Source organism: Leucoraja erinacea, chromosome 28 (assembly GCF_028641065.1).
Source record: "Leucoraja erinacea ecotype New England chromosome 28, Leri_hhj_1, whole genome shotgun sequence".
In the NCBI taxonomy this organism is placed as follows: domain Eukaryota; kingdom Metazoa; phylum Chordata; class Chondrichthyes; order Rajiformes; family Rajidae; genus Leucoraja; species Leucoraja erinaceus.
In genome coordinates, this window is record NC_073404.1 from 2,568,794 (window position 1) to 2,592,909 (window position 24,116).

The 24,116-nt window shown below is 47.0% G+C and overlaps 1 protein-coding gene across 6 annotated transcripts in view; it reads right to left on the reverse strand.

Annotated features, from left to right (window-relative positions):
* hnf1ba (HNF1 homeobox Ba) overlaps positions 1-24,116 on the reverse strand; it is a 148,642-nt gene that overhangs the window by 103,266 nt on the left and 21,260 nt on the right. For all 6 annotated transcript variants that reach the window (XM_055657515.1, XM_055657516.1, XM_055657511.1 and 3 more), the window contains exon 4: positions 21,735-21,964. In XM_055657515.1, the coding sequence (XP_055513490.1) occupies positions 21,735-21,964 (230 nt within the window). The remainder of the gene's footprint in view (positions 1-21,734; positions 21,965-24,116) is intronic.

A 24,116-nucleotide genomic window follows, 5' to 3' on the forward strand; every position in this document is an offset into this window, starting at 1 on the left:
CCGGGTCTTTGGCGCTGGGTCTTTTACAACAATCCGCAGCCTTAAATACACAATGAATGGTAAGGCTCTGGGGGCTGTTGCAAAGCAGATGGATCTAGGAGTGCAGGTACACAGTCCCTTGAAAGTGGCATCACAGATCGACAGGGTGGGCAAAATATCACGGGGGGCAGCACGGTGGCGCAGCGGTAGAGTTGCTGCCTCACAGCGTCAGAGAAACATAGAAACATAGAAACATAGAAATTAGGTGCAGGAGTAGGCCATTCGGCCCTTCGAGCCTGCACCGCCATTCAATATGATCATGGCTGATCATCCAACTCAGTATCCCGTACCTGCCTTCTCTCCATACCCCCTGATCCCCTTGGCCACAAGGGCCACATCTAACTCCCTCTTAAATATAGCCAATGAAGTGGCCTCAACTACCCTCTGTGGCAGAGAGTTCCAGAGATTCACCACTCTCTGCGCGAAAAAAGTTCTTCTCATCTCGGTTTTAAAGGATTTCCCCTTTATCCTTAAGCTGTGACCCCTTGTCCTGGACTTCCCCAACATCGGGAACAATCTTCCTGCATCTAGCCTGTCCAACCCCTTAAGAATTTTGTAAGTTTCTATAAGATCCCCTCTCAATCTTCTAAATTCTAGAGAGTATAAACCAAATTCTAGAGAGTATAGACCCGGGGTCGATCCTGACTACTGTACGGAGTTTGTACGTTCTCCCCGTGACCTGCGTGGGTTTTCTCTGGGTGCTCCAGTTTCCACCCACAATCCAAAGACGTGCAGGTTTGTAGGTTAATTGGCCCACTGTAAGTTGCCCCTTGTGTGCAGGGAGTGGATGAGAAAGTTGGAGAACTAGTGTGAATTAGGGTGATTGATGGATGGCATGGAATATGTGGGCCGAAGGGCCTGTTTCCATGCTGGATCTCTAAACTAAATCAAACTAAGCTGACATGTTCAAATGTCTTACATTGAATCATTGATAATTTGAAAGATAAACTCAATAGTTGAGTTCATGCTTATTGCCAACCTGAGGTAGCTCTGTCTGTAAATGCAAGGAACTGCAGTTTCGTTGAGTTTAGAAGTCCAGCATAGAAACAGGCCCTTCGGCCCATCAAGTCCACATCGACTATCGAACACGAGTAACATTGCTGCGAACAAACTGAGCCGTTTCTAACCAACCATCAAATGCCATGATTGATAATGACCAATCTCTGTGGATTGTCACCTTGTTGTGGTGGAGAAGCTTGTGTGGTCCTGAGATCCTGAGAGCGATGCCGTCTGGAGCTGTGATCCTGGTAGGGCCACCCATGGCGGCAAGGTCGAGGTGGAGGTCTCTGACAAAGAGCAATCCAACCAAGACCTCAACGGTGGAACAGGTGGAGGAGGATGGCTGACCTTAGTGGAGCGTCACAACGGCTGGGAAGGCGGATGAAGGCTGCAGCAGAAAAGGGTCTCCGGTCGTCTTGGATTCCAACCACTGGACTCTGACCCAGATCTGTCAAGGACCGTGGGGTGGCTGTCTGTGCACCAGTCTCCCCACGTTAAACAAAGTCACGCACAGGCGTCCTCCATATAGGGAATAGCACCCTGGAGACACCCATGGTCAGCCATGATCGAAGGGGGCCTCTGAATGACCAACGATAGACACTAAATGCTGGAGTAACTCAGCGGGTCAGGCAGCATCTCTGGAGAAATTGATTAGGTGACATTTCAGGTCAAGACCTGAAACTTCACTTATCACTTTTCTCCACAGATGCTGCCTGACCCGCTGAGTTACTCCAGCACTCTGTGTCTATCTTCGGTGTAAACCAGCATCTGCAGTTCCTTCTTACACATAGATAATGACCAGTCTCAGTAACCATCTGAATTTTCTAAATGACAAATTGGTAATTCATCTTGGTATTCAGACGACGGGGCAACATTTTCACACAACTTAGTTTAGTTTAGAGGTGCATCATGGAAACAGGCCCTTCGGCCCCTCGAGTCCATGCCAACCAATTCACACTATTTCTGTGTGATCCCACTCTCTCATCCACTCCCTACAAACTAGGGGTAATTTACAGGGGTCAATTAACCTTCAAGCCTGCACATCTTTGGGATGTGGGCGGAAAGGGCATTCCTTTAAGAAGGAGATGAGGAGGAATTTCTTTAGTCAGGGGGTTGTGAATGTGTGGAATTCACTACCACAGAAGGCTGTGAATGACCAAAGTCAATGGATATTTTTAAGGCAGAGATTGATAGATTCTTGATTAGTACGGATGTCTGGGGTTATGGGGAGAAGGCAGGAGAAAGGGCTTAGGAGGGGGATATAGATCAGCCATGAATGAATGGCGGAGTAGACCTAATGGGCCGAATGGCCTATTTCTGCTCCGATTAGTTATTAGTTACTTCTGAAACCAGAGCACCCGGAGGAAACCCACGAGGTCACAGGGGGAACGTGCAAAGTCTGCACAGACAGCACCCGAGGTCAGGTTCGAACCCAGGTCTCTGGCGCTGTGAGGTAGCAGCTCTACCAGCTGCGCCGCTGTGCTGCCCCAAAGGTGCAAGAGCAATGCATTGGGTTTTGTTTTCCAGCTGAGATCTGCTGGCTCCATGTATGGATAGGCAGCTATTTAAAGAGAGATAAAGCAGGCTTGTGTCAACGAAGGCTCTGAGAGTGTATCCTTTGGTCATCACAGTGCACAAATACCGCTGATTAGTCGGCTTTGTGATAGGAATGAAGGACCAGGGCTGGGAACAAATTAATTCAAGTACCCAGCCTTAAGCAATTCACAAAGGAAAAGGCAGCAGAGGAAGAAATATACCGATGAACTTGCTCTGAGCAAAATGGCCAGACTTCCCTCAACTGTCTGCCCATTGCATGCATCACCAAAGATAGACACAAAATGCTGGAGTGACTCAGCGGGACAGGCAGCATCTCTGGAGGGAAGGAATGGGCGACGTTTCGGGTCGAGACCCTTCTTCAGACGGCCCCACCAACGCTTCACCTAGTTCCAGGACAAGGGGTCACAGCTTAAGGATAAGGGGGAAATCCTTTAAAACCGAGATGAGAAGAACTTTTTTCACACAGAGAGTGGTGAATCTCTGGAACTCTCTGCCACAGAGGGTAGTCGAGGCCAGTTCATTGGCTATATTTAAGAGGGAGTTAGATGTGGCCCTTGTGGCTAAGGGGATCAGAGGGTATGGAGAGAAGGCAGGTACGGGATACTGAGTTGGATGATCAGCCATGATCATATTGAATGGCGGTGCAGGCTCGAAGGGCCGAATGGCCTACTCCTGCACCTAATTTCTATGTTTCTATGTTTCTAAATGCAGTGAGATTCTGATCAAAATTCTAAAGTTACAAAGACTGATTATTGTTGACGAACGTCAGGACTAGTGGTGCAGCGGTAGAGTTGCTGCCTCACAGAGCCAGAGACATGGGTTTGATCCTGACTACAGGTGCTGTCTGTGCGGAGTTTGTACGTTCTCCCCGTGACCTGTGTGGGTTTTCTCCGGGTGCTCAATTTCCTCCCACACTCCAAAGACCTAGAGTTTTATAGGCTAATTCCCTTCTGTAAATTGCCGCCCAGTGTGTAGGATGGGAGACTGGGATAACATTGAAATAGTAGGTACACAAAAAAGCTGGAGAAACTCAGCGGGTGCAGCAGCATCTATGGAGTGAAGGAATATCAGGGGATATGGGAAGAAGGCAGGCATGGGTTATTGATTGGGGACGATCAGCCATGATCACAATGAGTGGTGGTGCCAGCTCGAAGGGCCGAATGGCCTCCTCCTGCACCTATTTTCTATGTTTCTATGAATAGGCAGCGTTTCGACCCGGAACATCGCCTGTTCCTTCTCTCCATAGATGCTGCCTCATCCCACTGAGTTTCTCCAGATTTTTTTTGTCTACCTTCGACTTTTCCAGCATCTGTTCTTTCTTAACCTAAAATATCAATTTCTTTGATAGTCAATCTCTCGATCTATTGGGAGCAAAGGAACCTCAGCTAGAAGCCCAAACAACATCAGTTCAACCTGAAAAAGACACAAAGTGCTGGAGTAACTCGGCAGGTCAGGCAGCATCTCTGGAGAACATGGATAGATGACGTTTGAGGTCAGGACCATTATTCAGACACGATGGGATAAGGTCACGGCATTTGTACAGCTTTATACATGTCACCGTACATCTCTGTGAGATAGTCTCGGACTATCTTTAATCAGACTTTACAGGACTTTATCTTGCACTAAACTTACACTCCCTTTCTCATGTACACTGTGGATGGCCCAATTGTAATTATGTATTGTCTTTCCACTGACTGGTTAGCACAGTCAATAGACAATAGGTGCAAGAGTAGGCCATACTGCCTTTCAAGCCAGCACCGCCATTCAATGTGATCATGGCTGATCATCCACAATCAGTTCCTGCCTTCTCCCCATTTCCCCTGACTTCACTGTCTTCAAGAGCCATATCTAGCTCTCTCTTAAAAGTATCCAGAGAACCTGCCTCCACCGCCCTCTGACGCAGAGAATTCCACAGAGGAAAGCGGGGAGGGGAGGAAAAGGGGTGGAGAACCTAAAAAACATTTTAGAACCAAAAAAGACACATTCTGCAAGCATTGTAGCACCAAAAGAGACACTTTTTGCAAACATTTTAGAACCAATAAACACTTTTTGCAATCATTTTAGAACCAATTGACACATTCTGCAAGCGTTTTAGAACCACTAAGGACACTTACATTTGAGTAGACATGTGTTCAGTGTTATTCACAGCTCAGAGAAACGTGACCCTCTGCCTTCCTCCAGCTTGCAGACACTGATTGAGGCACACCACTTCCTGGTTTTATAGTCCCTCCCCCTGCCGCCAGCAGGGGCCGCAGAGAGAATGGGGAATTTTGTAAAATCATTAATATCTGTCATTTTTCATCGACGGGAAAAATCCTCGGCACATATACGGCGGAGGGGGGCTCTGTGCAAGGTGGCCAAAAATGACAGCCGTAGGTGGCGGCGTTCTCTCGGAAATCGCAGCACAGATGACCAAAACCCGTCAAGAACAGACTTTTAGTAATATAGATGTATAAATATGTATGTATATAAATATACTGAACTATTTTATTCGTTTGTTGTACTGTTTACAGAGTACTATGTTTACATATTCTGTTGTGCTGCTGTAAGTAAGAATACCATTGTTCTGTCTGGGACATATGACAATAAAACACTCTTCTCTCTCGAATAACAAGAGACTGAAACAGGCCATTGCAAACCAGCGATTTAAATCTAAACAGAATCAACCCACAAATAAGAATTAGTGGCAGGACTGGGATTGCGTTTCCTGAGTTTTGAGGGCAGTTTACTGGGAACTTATTTGTGGAGCCACTGGTACAAATTCTGGGACATAAGGTCACTGAGTGATTTGCAATAACCTGTGGTTTTTACGTGATGAGGAGCTGGGAAGTGACGAGAATGATGTGACACTGAAACTCTGGGTCACTCTCGGACAAATTAAGATGCCGGGGGGAGGGGGGTTAATGAAACGAGGGCTGTGTACGCTCGGTGAGCTCATTTCCTTTGCGTTATGTCTTGGTGCCACTAATCACAACTCCTGCATTAATTTCCTCTCCTCTCCTCTCTCACTTAAAAGCTGCACAGTGACTCAGCGGTAGAGGAGCTGCCTTACAGCGCCAGGAACCTGGGTTCGATCCTGGCTACGGGTGCTGTCTGTATGGCGTTTGTGCGTTCTCCCTGTGACCGCATGGAGCATAGAAACAGGCCCTTCGGCCCACGGAGTCCATGCCAACCAGCGATCATCCACTCGCACCAGTTCTATGTTATTACACTTTCTCATCCACTCCCTAAACATAAGGAGCAATTTACAGAGGTCAATTAACCCAATCTGCACGCCCTTAAGATGTGGGTTTTCTCTGGGTGCTCCATTTTCCTCCTACACTCCAAAGCCATAGAGGTTTGTAGGTCACCCGCTGAGTTTGTAGGTGCACCCGCTGAGTTTCTCCAGCATTTTTATGTACCTTCGATCTTCCAGCATCTGCAGTTCCTTCTTGAACACAGGTTTGTAGGTCAATTGGCTTTGGTAAAAATTGTAAATAGTCCCTAGTGTGTGTAGGTTAGTGTTAGTGTACAGGGATCGCTGGTCAGCGTAGACTCAGTGGGCCGAAGGGTCCGTTTCTACACTGTATCTCTAAACTAAACTAAACTAATCCTTGCAGTTTTTGCGCTTTAGAAAAATGCCCACCACAGGAATCTGTGTCAGAGATACAGCTCAGAAACAGGCCCTTTGGCCCACCCAGTCCGCGCAAACCAGCGGACCCCGCACACTAACACCATCCTACACACACTAGAGATAATTTACATTTATCCCAAGCCAATTAGCCTATAAACCTGAGGTAGACAAAAGTGCTGAAGAAACTCAGCGGGTGCAGTAGCATCTATGGAGCGAAGGAAATAGGCAACGTAGCCTATAAACCTGCATGTCTTTGTAATGGGAGAGGAAACCAAAGATATCGGAGAAAACCCAAGCAGGACACAAGCGGAACGTACAAACTCCGTACAGACAGCACTCCTAGTAGGGATCGAACCCGGGTCCCTGGCGCGATAAGGCAGCAACTCTACCACTGCGCCACCGTGCCGCCATCATGATTTGGTTGACCTCACACAGCCATGAAGAATAGTCAAGGGTGGAGGTGGTCTCGTCTCATCTTTAGTCTGGGGTAAGTGGTTAAACTTGCACCTCCTTTCTGCAGCACCATCCTCTGCTCGACTTGGACCGTTTGACCAATGAGCCTTCCCATGCTGAGGTACACTCTACACTTTGTGGGCTCATGCTGAAAAATATTTTCAAGTGTTAAGACAAGTGTGACACAATGGCGCAGCGGTAGAGTTGATGCCTTACTGCGCCAGGGACCCGGGTTCGATCCTGACCACGGGTGCTGCCTGTACGGAGTTTGCACGTTCTCCCCGTGACCTGCCTGGGTTTTCACCGGGTGCTCCGGTTTCCTCCCACACTCTAAAGACGTACAGGTTTGTAGGCTAACTGGCTACAACTAAAATTGTAAATTGTCCCTAGTGTGTCTAGTAGGGTAGTGTTAGGGTGCGGGGATCGCTGGTCGGTTCAGACTCTGTGGGCTGAAGGGCCTGCTTCTGTGCTGTATCTCTAAACAAAACTAATCTAAATGGTGGTGAAATTTCTCCTCATCATTTGAACTCCAAGAGTAATTACTAATTTGTAATTTATAAAATGGAGATAGTTACTGGTGTAGTGAACCAGAGTGCATGTTCTCATCTGCTCCCCTCATGTGAGAGGTTGGTGACAGGGCAGGGTTTGGAGAGGAGATAGTGGCTAGGCCTAGCCTGGAACACAACACACGCGTTCCTGGTGCCATTCCATACATCCATACCATTAAGCTGGACAGAGCGCAGAGACCATTCACAAGAGTTTGCCAAGATTCAAAGGACTGAGCTAAAGGGAGAGGTTGGGCAGCTAGAACTTTAATCTGAGGATTTTATTAAAACTTACATAGAAATACAGCATAGAAACAGGCCCTTCTGCCCACCGAGTCCGTGCTTACCAGCGATCTCCATCCACTAACACTATCCTACACACTAGGGACAATTTACAATTTACAGGAGCCAATTAACTGATAACCTTCGGAGTGTGGGAAGAAACCGGAGCACCCAGAGAAAACCCACGCGGTTTTCATACAGACAGCACCCATAGTCAGGATCGAATCGGGGTCTCTGGCGCTGTAAGGCAGCAACTCTACCGCTGCGCAACTGTGCCATGTTCCTTTGAGCGCAGGAGGATGAGGGGTGATCTTATAGAGGTGTATAAGACCATGAGGGGAAGAGATAAGGTGAATGCACAGAGTTTGTTACCTGAAGTAGAGGAATCAAGAACCAAGGTATAAGGTGAGAGGGGAAAGATGAAATAGGAACTTGAGGGGCAACTTTATCCTTCAGAAGGTGGTGAGTGTATGGAACGAGCTGCCAGAGGAGGTAGTTGAAGTGATTACTATAATAGCATTTAAAGGAAATTTGGACAGGTACATGGATAGAAAAGGACTGGAAGGATATGGGCCAAATGCAGGCAAATGGGTTTTAGTTTAAATCAGGTATCTTGAATGGCATGAGCTAGTTGGGCCGAAGGGCCGAAGAGTCTGTTTCCAAGTTGTTTGACCCTATGAGTGTAGAAGACAGCCAAATGTGGTGAACACTACCCAGTCCATCACGGGCAGTGACCTCCCCACCATCAAAGGGATCTACAGGAGTCGCTGCCTCAACAAGGTAGCCAGCATCATCAGAGACCCCACACCACCCTGGCCATACACTAATTGCACCCCTGCCATCGGGAAGAAGGTACAGGAGCCTGAAAACGGTAACGTCCAGGTTCAGGAACAGCTACTCCCCTACAAATCTCTCCAAATCTGAGGAAGGACATTATTGCCATAGAGGGAGTGCAGAGAAGGTTCACCAGACTGATTCCTGGGATGTCAGGACTGTCTTATGAAGAAAGACTGGATAGACTTGGTTTATACTCTCTAGAATTTAGGAGATTGAGAGGGGATCTTATAGAAACTTACAAAATTCTTAAGGGGTTGGACAGGAAGATTGTTCCCGATGTTGGGGAAGTCCAGGACAAGGGGTCACAGCTTAAGGATAAGGGGAAATCCTTTAAAACCGAGATGAGAAGAACTTTTTTCACACAGAGAGTGGTGAATCTCTGGAACTCTCTGCCACAGAGGGTAGTCGAGGCCAGTTCATTGGCTATATTTAAGAGGGAGTTAGATGTGGCCCTTATGGCTAAGGGGATCAGAGGGTATGGAGAGAAGGCAGGTACGGGATACTGAGTTGGATGATCAGCCATGATCATATTGAATGGCGGTGCAGGCTCGAAGGGCCGAATGGCCTACTCCTGCACCTAATTTCTATGTTTCTATGTTTCTAACCATCAGGCTATTAAACATAACAGCCTCCAATACGCTCTGAACTACATAGACATATTATTATTGTTATTATTGCACTATTATTGTTTGTGTATTATGTGTGCGTATGTGTGTATGTGTGTGTATATGTGTGTATATATATATATATGATCTGTATATATGTATATGTGGGTATACTATACACACACTGAACTTTTTACTCGTTTATTGTATTGTTTGCAGTGTACTTATTTTACTTATTCTGTTGTGCTGCAGCAAGTAAGAATGTCATTGTTCTATCTAGGACATAATGACAATGAAACACTCTTAACTCTTGACTTGTCATGCGTAGATTGGTCTGCAAGTATAAAACACATTCTCAATGTCGTGTGCTAACTGAATCAAAGCCTCTCCCACCAGCGACCATTAACCACTTCCACCAGCCAACCTGTGTGCAAGTTAAATGACCCAGAGCCTGTTGCTAATTGCAAAGGGAAAATCTCTGATCTGCCAGGATGTAAGAAAGATGAGGGATGGTCTGGGCCGATGTGCAGAGTTTGCGGATTTAGACGGCAGGGCAGTTCGTTAGTGTGGAGTTACTGAAGCTTTAAGACGTGAGATGGCCCTGTCTGTACCTGTGTGTGTGTGTGTGTGTGTATGTGTCAGCCAGGGAAAGGTTAAGTGGAGGAGAGTTCACTGACTTATGTGTGCACTCCCCCTGGTCCTGCATTATTCATTTCCTCAGCTAATTTCCTCCTTTTCCGAGACCTAATCAATATCAGCCCCACCCCAGCAAATTCCCCCACCGACACGTCTGACCTTTCAAGACCCCCCTGTGCCAAGACCTCCACAGCCCACATCAAGGAAGCGCCGTGGATCCGTGGCTGGCGTGGGAGACCCTGAGAATGACCACACAGCGGCCGCTGACTGAGTCTGGAACGCGGGGTGTAGAGGAAGGGAAGCCCTAAACAGGCCCGCGGAATGACCATGAATGGCCAGGGCCCTGGGTTACACTAGTCAAGTCACATTTATTTATATGGCACATTTAAAAAACAACTCTCGTTGGCCAAAACAAATAGTATAACAAACAAACTATATACATATAGCCCTCGCTCAGAGGACGTCAAGAAAGGCTTGGGAGTACAGATGAGTTTTTAGTCTCAACTTAAAGGAGTCGATGGAGGGGGCAGTTCTGATGGGAAGTGCCTCACTTATACATAGATATATAAAACAACAAAGGACGCCACGCAGTGACTGAGTACACGCTGGTGGGATGGGCGACATCAAAGGGCATCGCAGCTCATTCAAAAACCTCTGCTTCATTTTTCAATTAAGCGTGCATAATGTCCTGGTCGCCCTGACGACAGAGGCCACACGCTGCTGCATTACTTTAGCCCCGAGTGCCAGCGTCTTGTAAACGGGCGACACGTGGTAGCGGAGGGGGTCCGTGTCGCTGTTTGTCGGGGGTGGGTGGGTGCGGGGACAAGACGACCCCTCACCCCCCCCCCCCCCCCCCCCCCCCCCCTCATACTCAGGACAGCGACCTCACGTTGACCCCACTGCTGGCCAGGTCCCTTTGTGTGGATCAGTGACTTGCTGGCTTTAGTGTGGGCAGATTGCAGGTACAAGAACAATATGGGATTGTTCTCCCAATCTCTCCGGCTTGACAATGATACCTGCATTATCACGCGATTAGCTGTGGCACCACGCTGGTTTGTCAATGCTCTCTTCATTTTACATTTTACTTCGGAGTCACGTGAGTGACTACGTGAAGAACCCCGCCAGGACGCATGCGTGTCATATCGCTACACGCATTGCGAAACAGTCAGGCGGGGTGGAACGGCGTTCCCCCGCAGCGGCAGTTTAAAAGCCGGAACCTGCAGGTAAGAGTTACTCTGCGGTCTTTTTGTGTTGTTCCCATACTGATCACAGGTGGGGGCATGGACAAGTGGAAGAAAGCAACGAGGGCTGTGACAAAGCTGGTGGGGGAGGACCGCGGAGTAGCGGGCAGCCTGCAGCGGCCAGCGGCACTTGAATCACCTATAATGGGATCAGCTGTGCCCGAGGTCACCTCCGCACCGGCCAGATCCACTCCGCGGCCGGGCGGTAAGGCAAAACAAAAAACCAACAAAGTCGTGGACTCAGAGGAGTCCGACTTTGAGCAGCCGCGGGCGGCCAGCGACCATGAGCGTTGGAGCCGGATGGAGCGGTGTGTGGAGCATTTGCTCCAACGTGACAGGCTCCGGGAGATGGAGTCGAGTCACCTACCGAGAAATGAACATCCCGTCTGTTCTGGAATACCTGGCAGGCCTCCACTATGATGAGGGGCTCAGTTACAGTGCCATCAACTGCGCCAGAAGTGCCCTATCGACTTACCTATGGCAAGGAACAGAGCGTTACTCTGTTGGGACTCACCCACTGGTAACAAAACTTATGAGGGGAATTTTTAATACTAATCCCCCAAGAACCAGGTACTCCCAGATATGGGATGTGAGTATTGTCCTGAAGATGCTCAGGAATTGGTCTCCAGCAACAGCTCTGTCCCTACACAGACTGACTTTAAAAACAGTCATGCTAATGGCATTGGTCACGGCACAAAGGGTACAGTCATTACATAAATTAAGACTGAACAACATGACTTCTTCATCTGAAAATATTACGTTTCATATTTATGAATTAGTAAAGCAGAACAGACAGGGATCAGCAGGCCTCAATATAGAATTTAGGTCTTACCCAACAGATGATCGTGTCTGTATAGTAAGACATTTGTCGTTATACATGGAGAACACGAAAATCATCAGAGGCAATGAGAAGGCACTTTTAGTCAGCCATAAGCAACCACACAAAAGAGTGACGGTCCAGACCATCTCAAGATGGCTGAAACAGGTTCTAATACAGGCTGGGGTGGATACTAATATTTTTAAATCTCATTCCACCAGGGCTGCAGCTACATCGGCAGCTATGCAGTTGGATGTACCAATGGACCAAATCCTCAAGACAGCAGGATGGTCAGGGGAAAAAACATTCCAACTATTTTATCATAAACCAGTCATTAAACCTGGAACATTTGCAGAAACAATTTTAAGTTCTGTAATTTAATTTACCCCATAATTAGGGCCTATAATTTAATGTTAATAAATTTCATGGATTTCAATGTCGGATTCATGTCTAAATTATGTTGACACAATTCCTCCTACAGTCATTAAGGCAGATGTGATGCATGGACTCGTTTCCACGGCATGAAATCACAGAGCTTTGAAATCTTCACATAGTCACTCACCTGACTCCGAAGTAAAATAGTAAGATTAAACGAGAACTTACCAGTTCGAAGTTTGATTGTTATTTTATGAGGAGTACGTTGAGGGAATACGTGCCCTCCGCTCCCACCCATGATCATATACTCAACTGGTGTTTCTTCTCTAATCTTACTATGTTTAAGTCATTACAGTTACCTGTGATTTCACACCGCTGCTTTGAAGAATGACACGCATGCGTCCTGGCGGGGTTCTTCACGTATTCCCTCAACGTACTCCTCATAAAATAACGATCAAACTTCGAACTGGTAAGTTCTCGTTTAATCTTACTATTCTATTTCTCTTTTCTAATCTGTTTTTGCAATTGAGTTTAACCCTTTACTCCCCACAAGAAATAGGTAGAGAATTAGAAACATAGAAACATAGAAATTAGGTGCAGGAGTAGGCCATTCGGCCCTTCGAGCCTGCACCGCCATTCAATATGATCATGGCTGATCATCCAACTCAGTATCCCGTACCTGCCTTCTCTCCATACCCCCTGATCCCCTTAGCCACAAGGGCCACATCTAACTCCCTCTTAAATATAGCCAATGAACTGGCCTCAACTACCCTCTGTGGCAGAGAGTTCCAGAGATTCACCACTCTCTGCGTGAAAAAAGTTCTTCTCATCTCGGTTTTAAAGGATTTCCCCTTTATCCTTAAGCTGTGACCCCTTGTCCTGGACTTCCCTAACATCGGGAACAATCTTCCTGCATCTAGCCTGTCCAACCCCTTTAGAATTTTGTAAGTTTCTATAAGATCCCCTCTCAATCTCCTAAATTCTAGAGAGTATAAACCAAGTCTATCCAGTCTTTCTTCATAAGACAGTCCTGACATCCCAGGAATCAGTCTGGTGAACCGTTTCTGCACTCCCTCTATGGCAATAATGTCCTTCCTCAGATTTGGAGACCAAAACTGTACGCAATACTCCAGGTGTGGTCTCACCAAGAGCCTGTACAACTGCAGTAGAACCTCTCTGCTCCTATACTCAAATCCTTTTGCAATGAAAGCTAACATACCATTCGCTTTCTTTACTGCCTGCTGCACCTGCATGCCTACCTTCAATGACTGGTGTACCATGACACCCAGGTCGCGCTGCATCTCCCCCTTTCCCAATCGGCCACCATTTAGATAATAGTCTGCTTTCCTGTTTTTGCCACCAAAATGGATAACCTCACATTTATCCACATTATACTGTATCTGCCAAACATTTGCCCACTCACCCAGCCTATCCAAGTCACCCTGCAGTCTCCTAGCATCCTCCTCACAGCTAACACTGCCCCCCAGCTTAGTGTCATCCGCAAACTTGGAGATATTGCCTTCAATTCCCTCATCCAGATCATTAATATATATTGTAAATAGCTGGGGTCCCAGTACTGAGCCTTGGGGTACCCCACTAGTCACTGCCTGCCATTGTGAAAAGGACCCGTTTACTCCTACTCTTTGCTTCCTGTTTGCCAGCCAGTTCTCTATCCACATCAATACTGAACCCCCAATGCCTTGTGCTTTAAGTTTGTATACTAATCTCTTATGTGGGACCTTGTCGAAAGCCTTCTGGAAGTCCAGATACACCACATCCACTGGTTCTCCCCTATCCACGCTACTAGTTACATCCTCGAAAAATTCTATAAGATTCGTCAGACATGATTTACCTTTCGTAAATCCATGCTGACTTTGTCCAATGATTTCACCACTTTCCAAATGTGCTGCTATCCCATCTTTAATAACTGACTCTAGCAGTTTCCCACTACCGATGTTAGACTAACTGGTCTGTAATTCCCCATTTTCTCTCTCCCTCCCTTCTTAAAAAGTGGGGTTACGTTTGCTACCCGCCAATCTTCAGGAACTACTCCAGAATCTAAAGAGTTTTGAAAGATTATTACTAATGCATCCACTATTTCTGGAGCTACTTCCTTAAGTACTCTGGGATGCAGCCTATCTGGCCCTGGGGATTTATCGGCCTTTAATCCATTCAATTTACCCAACACCACTTCCCGGCTAACCTGGATTTCACTCAATTCCTCAATTGTGGATGTAGCCCGGACCATCACACAAACCAACCTCCCTTCCATTGAAGATAGATACTGTACAGGATGCTGGAGTAACTCAGTGGGTCGGGCAGCATCTATGTAGAAAATGAATGGGTGATTGAAACTCTATGACACCTATTCATTTTTTCCAGAGATACTGCCTGACCTACTGAGTTACTCCAGCATTTTGAGTCTATCATCGGTGTAAACCAGCATCTGCAGTTCCTTCCCTTCCATTGATTCCATCTACACTTTGCACTGCCTCGGCAAGGCCACCAGCATAATCTAGGACGAGTCGCACCCCGGCCACTCTCTCTTCTCCCCTCTCCCGTTAGGCAAGAGGGGTGAAAACGCAAACCTCCAGATTCAGGGGCAGTTTCTTCCCAGCTGTTATCAGGCAACTGAGCCATCCTCTCACCAACTAGAGAGCGGTCATGAGCTCCATGCTAACTCATTGGAGGCCCTCAGACTATCTTTAACTGGACTTTATCTTGCACTAAACATTATTCTCTTTATCATGTATCTGTACAGTGGATGGCTCGATTGTAATTATGTATAGTCTTTCCGCTGACTGGTTAGCGCGCAACAAAAGCCTTCCTCTCTGCCTCTGTACATGTGACACTAAACTAAACTAATCCATTCTTTCAGCAATGGCCATTCATGCTGAGGCACCATACGGTGGGCACCAGCAGACATTTGGTGCTCTGCTCTGAAGGCCATTAATCACATTTGAACTCTGGACCACTGCACTTACTCCCTGGCCTCAGCTTGTAGTTTGCTTTAGACCTTAGAGACACAGCACGGAAACAGGCCCCTTGGCCCACTGAGACCACACTGACCAGCGATCACCCTGTACACTAGCACTATCCTATGTACTAAGGAAAGTTTACAATTTACAATTTACAGGAGCCAATTAACCTACAAACCTGTACGTCTTTGGAGTGTGGAAGGAAATCGGAGTACCTGGAGAAAACCCACATGGTCGCAGGGAGATCATACAAACTCCCTACAGACGGGAGGGTGACCCAGCGGTAAAGTTGCTGCCTCACAGCGCCAGAGACCCGGGTTCAATCCCGACCACGGGTGCTGTCTGTGTGGAGTTTGCACGTTCTCTCCATGACAGTGTGGGTTTTCTCCGGGTGCTCCGGTTTCCACCCACACCCCAAAGATATACAGGTTTGTAGGTTAAGTGGTTTCAGTAAAAATTATAAATTGTCCCGAGTGTGTAGGATAGTGCTCATGTATAGGGTGAACGCGGACCCGGACCCGTTGGGCCGAAGGGCCTTTTGCTGCACTGTATCTCTAAACTAAACTAATCTAAACCAGACAGCACCTGTGGCCAGGATCGAACCCTGGTCTCTGGTGTTGTAAGGCAGCAACTCTACCGCTGTGCCACCGTGCCACCATACAATGCTTGCTTGCTTGCTCAGGCATTTTCTCTGCTCTCACCAAGCTGAAAGCCCGGTTAATATCTCCACCCTGCCATAAGTGAAGATCTTGAAATGTCATTTATCCATGTTCTCCTATCGTAAGTGATAGGATTAGAATTAGGCCATTCAGCCCATCGACTTTACTCCGCCATTCAATCATGGCTGATCTCTGCCTCCTAATCCCATTTTCCTGCCTTCTCCCCATAACCCTTGACACCCGTTCTAATCAGGAGTTTGTCTGTCTCTGCCTTAAAAAATGTCCACTGACTTGGCCTCCACAGCCCTCTGTGGCAATGAGTTCCACAGATTAACTACCCTACAGATTCCAACACACTCCGGAGTAAATTCAACCACGGGAAGGATGACATCACTTGCATCATCCTCCAGCTGCAGCCTTGGTGGAACAAACTGCTCCGCCCAGACCTTGGCACCATCAAAACCAGTCAACAATATTGATGTAACGATACCACATCATTGACTATCTCATTCATCCAGGGAGCATTCCACATTTCAAAGCACTCTGTACAATTCTAAGAAGCTGGAGGCATATTGTACAGGAGGGAACCAGTCCCAACACATCCATGCCGACCACGTTGCCCCATCTACACTACTCCCATTTGCCCATGTTTGCCCCTTATCCCTCTAAACCCTTCCTATCCATGTACATGTCCAAATGTTATAGTACCAGCCTCAACTACTCCCTCTGGCAGCTCGTTCCATAAACCCACCACCCTCTGAGTGGAAAGGTTGCCCCTCAGCTTCCCATTAAATCTTGCCCCTCTCACCTTAAACCCACGTCCTCTTATTTTAGATTCCCTACCCCCACCTTGCTTGCAACAGTATCACAGGCACAGAGACAAATGCACAATTATATAAATTCATCCCATCTAATCAACTCGTGATTTTATACACCCCTATAAGATCACCTCCTGCATTCATATTAAATCTTGCCCCTCTCACTCAAACCAATGTCGTCTGGTTCTTGATTCCGCTATCCTTGGTAAAAGACTGTGTGTATTCACCTTATCTATTCCCCTCGATGAGATCACCTCGATGAGATCACCCCTCATCCTCCTGTACTCCACGGGATATTAACCTGCCCAACCTCTCCCTGTCTCTCCGATCCTCAAGTCGTGGCAATATCCTCTTAAATCTTCTCTGCACTCTTTCCATCCTAAGAACATTCTTCCTATAGCATTAGGGAACAAAACAAAAAACACCAAATGTGGCCTCACTCACATCTTGTACAACTGTAACACAACATATCTTCTATACTCAATACCCAGACTGACGGAGGCCAATGTACCAAAAGCCTTCTAGTTTAACAGTAAGTCATTTCCCTTCCTCCTTAACCGATCAGTTTATATTTCAATGGCTGGACATATTGTGTCAAGGTAGAAAACAAAGCGAAGCACCTGTATATTTAGTTTACAGATCCAGCGCGGAAACAGGCCCTTCGGCCCACCGAGTCCGTGCTGACCAGCAATCCCCATGCATTAACACTATCCTACACACACTAGTGACAATTTACATTTATACCAAGCCAATCAACCTCCAAACCTGTACGTCTTTGGAGTGTGGGAGGAAACCGGAGATCTCGGAGATTAACCCACGCAGGCCACGGGGAGAACGTACAAACTCCGTACAGGCAGCACCCATAGTCAGGATCGAACCCGGGTCTCTGGCACTATAAGCGCTGTAAGGTAGCAACTCTACTGCTGCGCCACCGTGTTTGCGCCACTTAATTGTTCAAGTCCTTTCTCCTTGCAAAAGGACACAAAGTGCTGGGGTAACTCAGCGGGTCAGGCAGACTCGGTGAAGAACTTTGGAACGGAATCGCACATGGAGTGCGTCTGTCCCCAGTGTATCTTCACCACGAGTTAAAATGCTACATTGGGGCGTGGCCAACTTTGAAGATATAATTATGTTTTTAAAGAATAAATAAAAATACAAATAAAGAATAGATTGGGTAGGTGCACAGTCGCTTGCCCAGAGGAGGGGAGTTGAGAACTGGATACATACCATAGGTTAATATGAGGGGGAAAAGATTCGATAGAAAACTGAGGGGTAACTTTGTTACACAAAGGGTGCTGGGCATCTCAAACAAGCTACCAGAGGAGGTAGTTGAGGCAGGGACTATCACAAGGTTCACAAGAAACATTTAGACAGTTACATGGATAGGACAGGTTTAGAAGTGATATGGGCCATATAACGCAGGCAGGTGGGACCAGTGTAGATGGGCCATGTTGGTCGATGTGGGCAAGTTGGGCCGAAGGGCCTGCTTCAGTGCTGTATGGCCCCATGACTCTAACATGTTCTCCAGAGATGCTGCCTGAGCCACTACCCCAGCACTTTGTGAAAACCAGCATCTGCAGTTCCTTGTTTCTAACCATCTCCTTACTGTAAAACTAAAGGATGGACCTTGTAAAGCAAGATTGGTTGCTCTTCAAGCTTTCTCCCCCACCACAATCAGTTTGAAGAAGGGCCCCGTCTCAAAACATCACCTATCCATGTTCTCTAGAGGTGCTGCCTGACCCACTGAATTACTCCAGCATTTTGTGTTTTTTTTTAAACAAACTAGCACCTGAAGTTCCTTGTGTTGAAGACTGGAACAAGCTTGAGTCCCGTCTCCCATTGCTAATCACTTCACATCCACGTCTCTAACGTTAACACTTCAATCCTTTTTGTACTTTGAAAGGCATCAGTGTGTCTCATAGGAAGATAGACACAAAAAGCTGGAGTAACTCAGCGGGACAGGCAGCTTCTCTGGAGAGAAGGAATGCGTGACGTTTTGAGTCGAGACCCTTCTTCAGACTGGTTATGGATAAGGGAAATGAGAGATATAGATGGTGATGTGGACAGATAAAGAACAATGAATGAAAGATATGCAAAAAAGTAACGATGGTAAAGGAAACAGGTCGTTGTGAGCTGTTTGTTGGGTGAAAATGAGAAGCTGGTGCAACTTGGGGGGGGGGGGGGGGGGGGAATGGGGAATGGAGAGAGAGGCAATGCCGGGGCTACCTGAAGTGAGAAATATCAAGATTCATACCACTGGGCTGTAAGCTGCCAAAACAAAATATGAGATGCTGTTCCTCCAATTTGCATTTCGCCTCCCTCTGGCAATGGAGGAGATCTAATACAGAAAGGTCAGTGTGGGAATGGGAAGGAGAATGAAAGTGTTTAGCAACCGGGAGATCAGGTAGATTCAGGCGGACTGAGTGAAGGTGCTCAGCGAAACGATCGCCCGGTCTATGTTTGGTCTCGCTGATGTATAAGAGTCCACATCTTGAACAGCGGATGCAATAGATGAGGTTGGAGGAGGTGCAAGTGAACCTCTGCCTAATCTGAAAGGACTGTCGGGGTCCCTGGACAGAGTCGACGGGGGAGGTAGAGGGACAGGTTCTGCGGCTGCAGTGGAAGATACCTGGGGAGGGGGTGGTTTGGGTGGGAAGGATTGAGTTAACCAGGGAGTTGCGAAGGGAACGGTCTCTGCAGAAGGGGGTGGAGATGGGAAGCTGGATCCTCGGTCCCCAACGCTGTGAGGCAGCAACTCTACCACTGCTTAATATTTAATATTTCAATCCTGGGATAAATATTCTCACTGCCTCAGCCGACCATAATTTTAAATGCTTCTATCAGGTCCCCCTTCAACCTCCAGCTTTTCAGAGATAACTTCCAAGTCTCTCCAACGCTTCCTTGTCGGCAACACCCTCTGATCCAGGCACCATTCTGTTAAAGAAGGAACTGCAGATGCTGGAAAATTGAAGGTAGACAAAAGTGCTGGAGAAACTCAGCGGGTGCAGCAGCATCTATGGAGCGAAGGAAATAGGCAACGTTTCGGGACGAAACCCGGAAGGGTTTCGGCCCGAAACGTTGCCTATTTCCTTCAGGATTTCGGGCCTTAAACGTTGCCTATTTCCTTCAGGGTTTCAGCCCGAAACGTCGCCTATTTCCTTCGCTCCATAGATGCTGCTGCACCCGCTGAGTTTCTCCAGCATTTTTGTCTACCATTCCGTCAAACCTCGCCTGTTGGGATCCCGCTGGAGGTTGCGAAAAATTTGGAGGATTATGTGTACATTTCATTTCTTCCTCTCTATTATATTGTTTTATAATAGAGTTGCTGCCTCATAGCGCCAGAGACCCGGGTTTGATCCTGACCTCAGATGCTGTCTGAGTGGAGTTTGCAAGTTCTCCCTGTGACCACGTGGGGTTTCCTCCGGGTGCTCCGGTTTCCTCCCACATCCCAAAAACTAAACTAAACTCGAGGCCAGAGTTAAAAGAAGAGTCTCGACCTGAAACGTCACCCATTCTTTCTCTCCAGAGATGCTGCCTGTCCCGCTGAGTAACTCGAGTATTTATATCCAGAGTTCCATTGATGGATGTGGATTTGACAATACATTCAGCTTTCAGAGCTATCTCCCGGGTTAGTGAGCTAATAGACATCCTGGATTATTATTATTTTAAGGTATATTCTATTGAAGAATCCATTTAAGAATCAGAAACCTAATCTTAATAATATTTAGAATTGCATGGTCATGCGATTATAGATTTTAAGGTATACTGACTCTTCGTAGAAGTAGAAAGGTACAGTACAAGAACAGGCCCTTCGGCCCACAATGCCTGTGCCAAACATGATGCCAAGACCAACTCTTACCTGCCTACACATGATCCATATCCCTCCATTCCCTGCATATCCATGTGCCCATCACAAGTCACTTAAATACCATTGTCGTATGCGCCTCCACCACCACCCCCGGCAGCTTGACCCAGGAACTCGCCACCCACGGTGTAAAAAACCCGCCCGCACATATCCTTTAAACTTTGCCCCTCTCACCTCAAATTTTCCTGCCCAATGTACATTGACAATGCACTTCATTTCATCGGCTGAATTTGTGACTAATTTTGCTGCAAAGTAATCAAAAATAAGCAGAACTCCACAAAGCCTTCCTTGTATAAATGCCATTTGAACGTAGAACGTAGAACGTAGAACAGTACAGCACAGGAACAGGCCCTTTGGTCCGTAATGTCTGTGCCAAGCATGATGCCAAAACCATCATTTATCTACATGCACATAACCCATATCCTCCCACTCCCTACATATCCATCCATGTGCCTATCTAAAAGTATCTTACTGTATATGCCCCCATTGTGTCTGTCTCCACCACCAACCCCTGCGCTATGAGTTCCACCTTCTCCCTGTGACTGTGTGGGTTTCCTCCGGGTGCTCCGACTTCCTCCCACATCCCAAAGATGCAGGAGGTTTGTAGGTTAATTGGCCCTCTGTAAATTGCCCCTAGTGTGTAGGGAGTGGATGTGAAAGTGGGATAACATAGAACTAGTGTGAAGGGTGATCGATGGTCAGCATGGACTCGGTGGGCTGAAGGGCCTGTTTCCCTGTTGTAGCTCTAAACTAAACTAAACTAAATAATCTTCCTATTCACTTTCTTCCAGCCTTACACCTGTTCTCCTGCACCTGCCCACACTGCCCGGGTGCATGTTGTTCCACCATCGATAGCCGGGTCAAGGCTGGAAGCTTTGACATTCACACACTAAACCTCTCCGTCTATCCATCCTTCCTTCCCCATTCAGGGTTCTCGGTAAACCCATCTTGTCAAGTGACTGCACCTGCCATTGTGGGCGACACGGTGGGACAGCAGTAGAGTTGCTGCCTTGCAGCGCCAGAGACCCGGGTTCGATCCCGACTACGGGTGCTGCCTGTACAAAGTTTGTACGTCTCCCCATGACAGCATGGGTTTTCTCCGAGATCTTCGGTTTCCTCCCACACTCCAAAGACGTACAGGTTTGTAGGTTCATTGGCTCGGTATTAATGTAAATTGTCAATAGACAATACACAATAGACAATAGGTGCAGGAGTAGGCCATGTCCCTGGTGTTTGTAGAGTGGTGTTAATATGCAGGGATCGCTGGTCGGGGAGGACTCGATGGGCCGAAGGGCCTGTTTCTGCGTTGTATCTCTAAACTAAAAAAAATCCGCCGGTCAACTCTGACGTCCCATTGTTAAGATCTTCCCGGGATTACCAAGCAGACTGCAATGGAAGAAGGAACATTGTCTTACCGTGCTTACTTGAGGGCGAGGAGTTGGGCGGGTGGTGCGGAGAGCTGTGCGATAACAGCGGATTCATGCTGTGTGTTTGAACACTGTACGCATCCATAGCTAGCTTCTGCCGGAACGCCTCCTCCTTCCTTCGGTTGGCAAACCAGTTGTACACTCTCACCTCCGTAACCAGATTGGATCCCAATCCCTGCGCTTTGGAAGGCGATACGCCACGCTGTATACATTCAGCTCTGAGGTGAGAAGTGACAAGAACGCTCTTAATATTGTATGCAATAATATTGTACGTCGCTTAGTTTAGTTTAGTTTAGTTCATACAGCAGGGAAGCATGCCTAACTGGTCCACGCCGACCAGCGATCCCCGCACACTAGCGCTATCCTACACACTCTAGGAACAAGTTACAATTTTTAGTGAAGCCAATTAACCTACAAACCTGTCCGACTTTGGAGTGCGGGAGGAAACCGGAGCTCCCTGAGAAACCCTCGCAGGTCACGGGGAGAACATACAAACTCCATACAGACAGCACCCATAGTCAGGATCGAACCCACTGTAAGGCAGCAAGCAACTCTACCGCTGCGCCACCGTGCCACCCATAATATATAATTAATATTGTATATGAATATATTTGCTCTTAATATTGTATATTGTAACTGTGTGAATTTGAAAGCAATTTTAAATAAAAATTATTGTTTTCTTTTAATGTCATTTATTCTATTTCATTGATGTAAAATTTTATCTGGTTACTTCTGTATAACATGATACTTAAATATGGATAAAACCATGAGAGGGTTTTTACCAATTTTTGGATATAAGACTTTGACTCTATCCAGACAAATTGTGATTACTGATTGTGCAAACAAGATATTTTTGAAATCTATAATATGAAACTGAGAAAGAAGGAATATATTGACAGTACAGCACAAGAACAGGCCCTTTGGCCCACAATGTCTGTGCCGAAAATGATTCAAAGTCAATCAATTATCTAGATACATAGAAGTGCAGATGCTGGTTTATACCAAAGATGGACACAATGTGCTGGAGTAACTCAGCGGGTCAGGCTGTATCTCTGAAGAAAAAGGATGGGTGACGTTTCAGCTCGGGACCCTTCTAACACACGATCCATATCCCTCCATTCCCTGCGTATCCATGTGCCTATCCAAAAGTCTTATAAAATGCCTATTTTTTTTCCACAATACCCATTTGCATTTTGCTGCCTTGCAAACTCTTTAAAGATGGCTAAGATTCATCAAGAACCCGAGGGTCAACTTTATCACACAAAGGGTGGTGGGTATATGGAACGAGTTGCCAGAGGAGTTAAGGTACGTGCTATACAGCATTTGAAAGGCATGGATAGGAAAGGTTTGGAGGGATATGGGCCAGTAAGATTGACAGTGATTTTCCACAACTGCTCTCTCAGTTTAAGGTTGCTCATCCTATAAAGCAAATGGGTGGACAATTGAAGGCTGGGATTGCAGGAGAGGTAAACTCAGTCTTGTTTGTCCACATTGGGAGCAGTTTAGTTGAGTTTAGTTTAGTTTAGTTTACTTTAGTGAGTTGGCACGGTGGCGCAGGAGTAGAGCGCCAGAGATCCAGGTTCGCTCCTGATTACGGGTGCTGTCTGTACAGTGTTTGTACGGTCTCCCTCTGACTGCGTGGGTTTTCTCCGGGTTGTCCGGTTTCCTCCCACATTCCAAAGACGTCCATGTTTGTAGATTAATTGCCTTCTAAAATTGTAAAGTGCCCCTAGTGTGTAGGATAGTACTAGCGTACGGAGGGGGGGGGGGAGGTGGGGATCGCTGTTTGGCGCAGATTCGATGGGCCGAATGGCCTGTTTCCACAGTGTGTCTCTAAAGTCTAAAGTCATAGCATAGAAAATATGCGCTACCCCCACTGAGTCCACGCCGACCATCGATCACCCATTCACAATAATTCTATGTTATGCCACTTTTTCATCCACTCCCTACACAAGAGGGGCAACTTCATAAGCGCCCGCCGGAAACCTACGCAGGTGGCTGGGAGAACGTGCAAGCTCTGCGCAGACAGCACCCAAGGTCAGGATTGAACCCGGGGTCTCTGGCGCTGTGAGGCAACAGCTCTACCCGCTGTGCCGCCATAGTCAGCAAAGGCCTTGAATCGTTAACTTCACCAGGCAGTGCCACAAGAGAGGGATGAATTAAACGAGCGCAGACACACTAGAAGTGAACATGCTTGGGAATGGCAATAAGAATGCTTTGTATTTATGTACAAAACATATACATCTTCTAGCTGCGCTGGGGACGCATCCTCAGTGATGTGATCTGGGGTCATCGGGTGTTTCGGGTCTCACAACATCAGACACCTTCGCCCAGGCGACCCAGCTGGGGTTGATCAGGCCCCGACTCGCG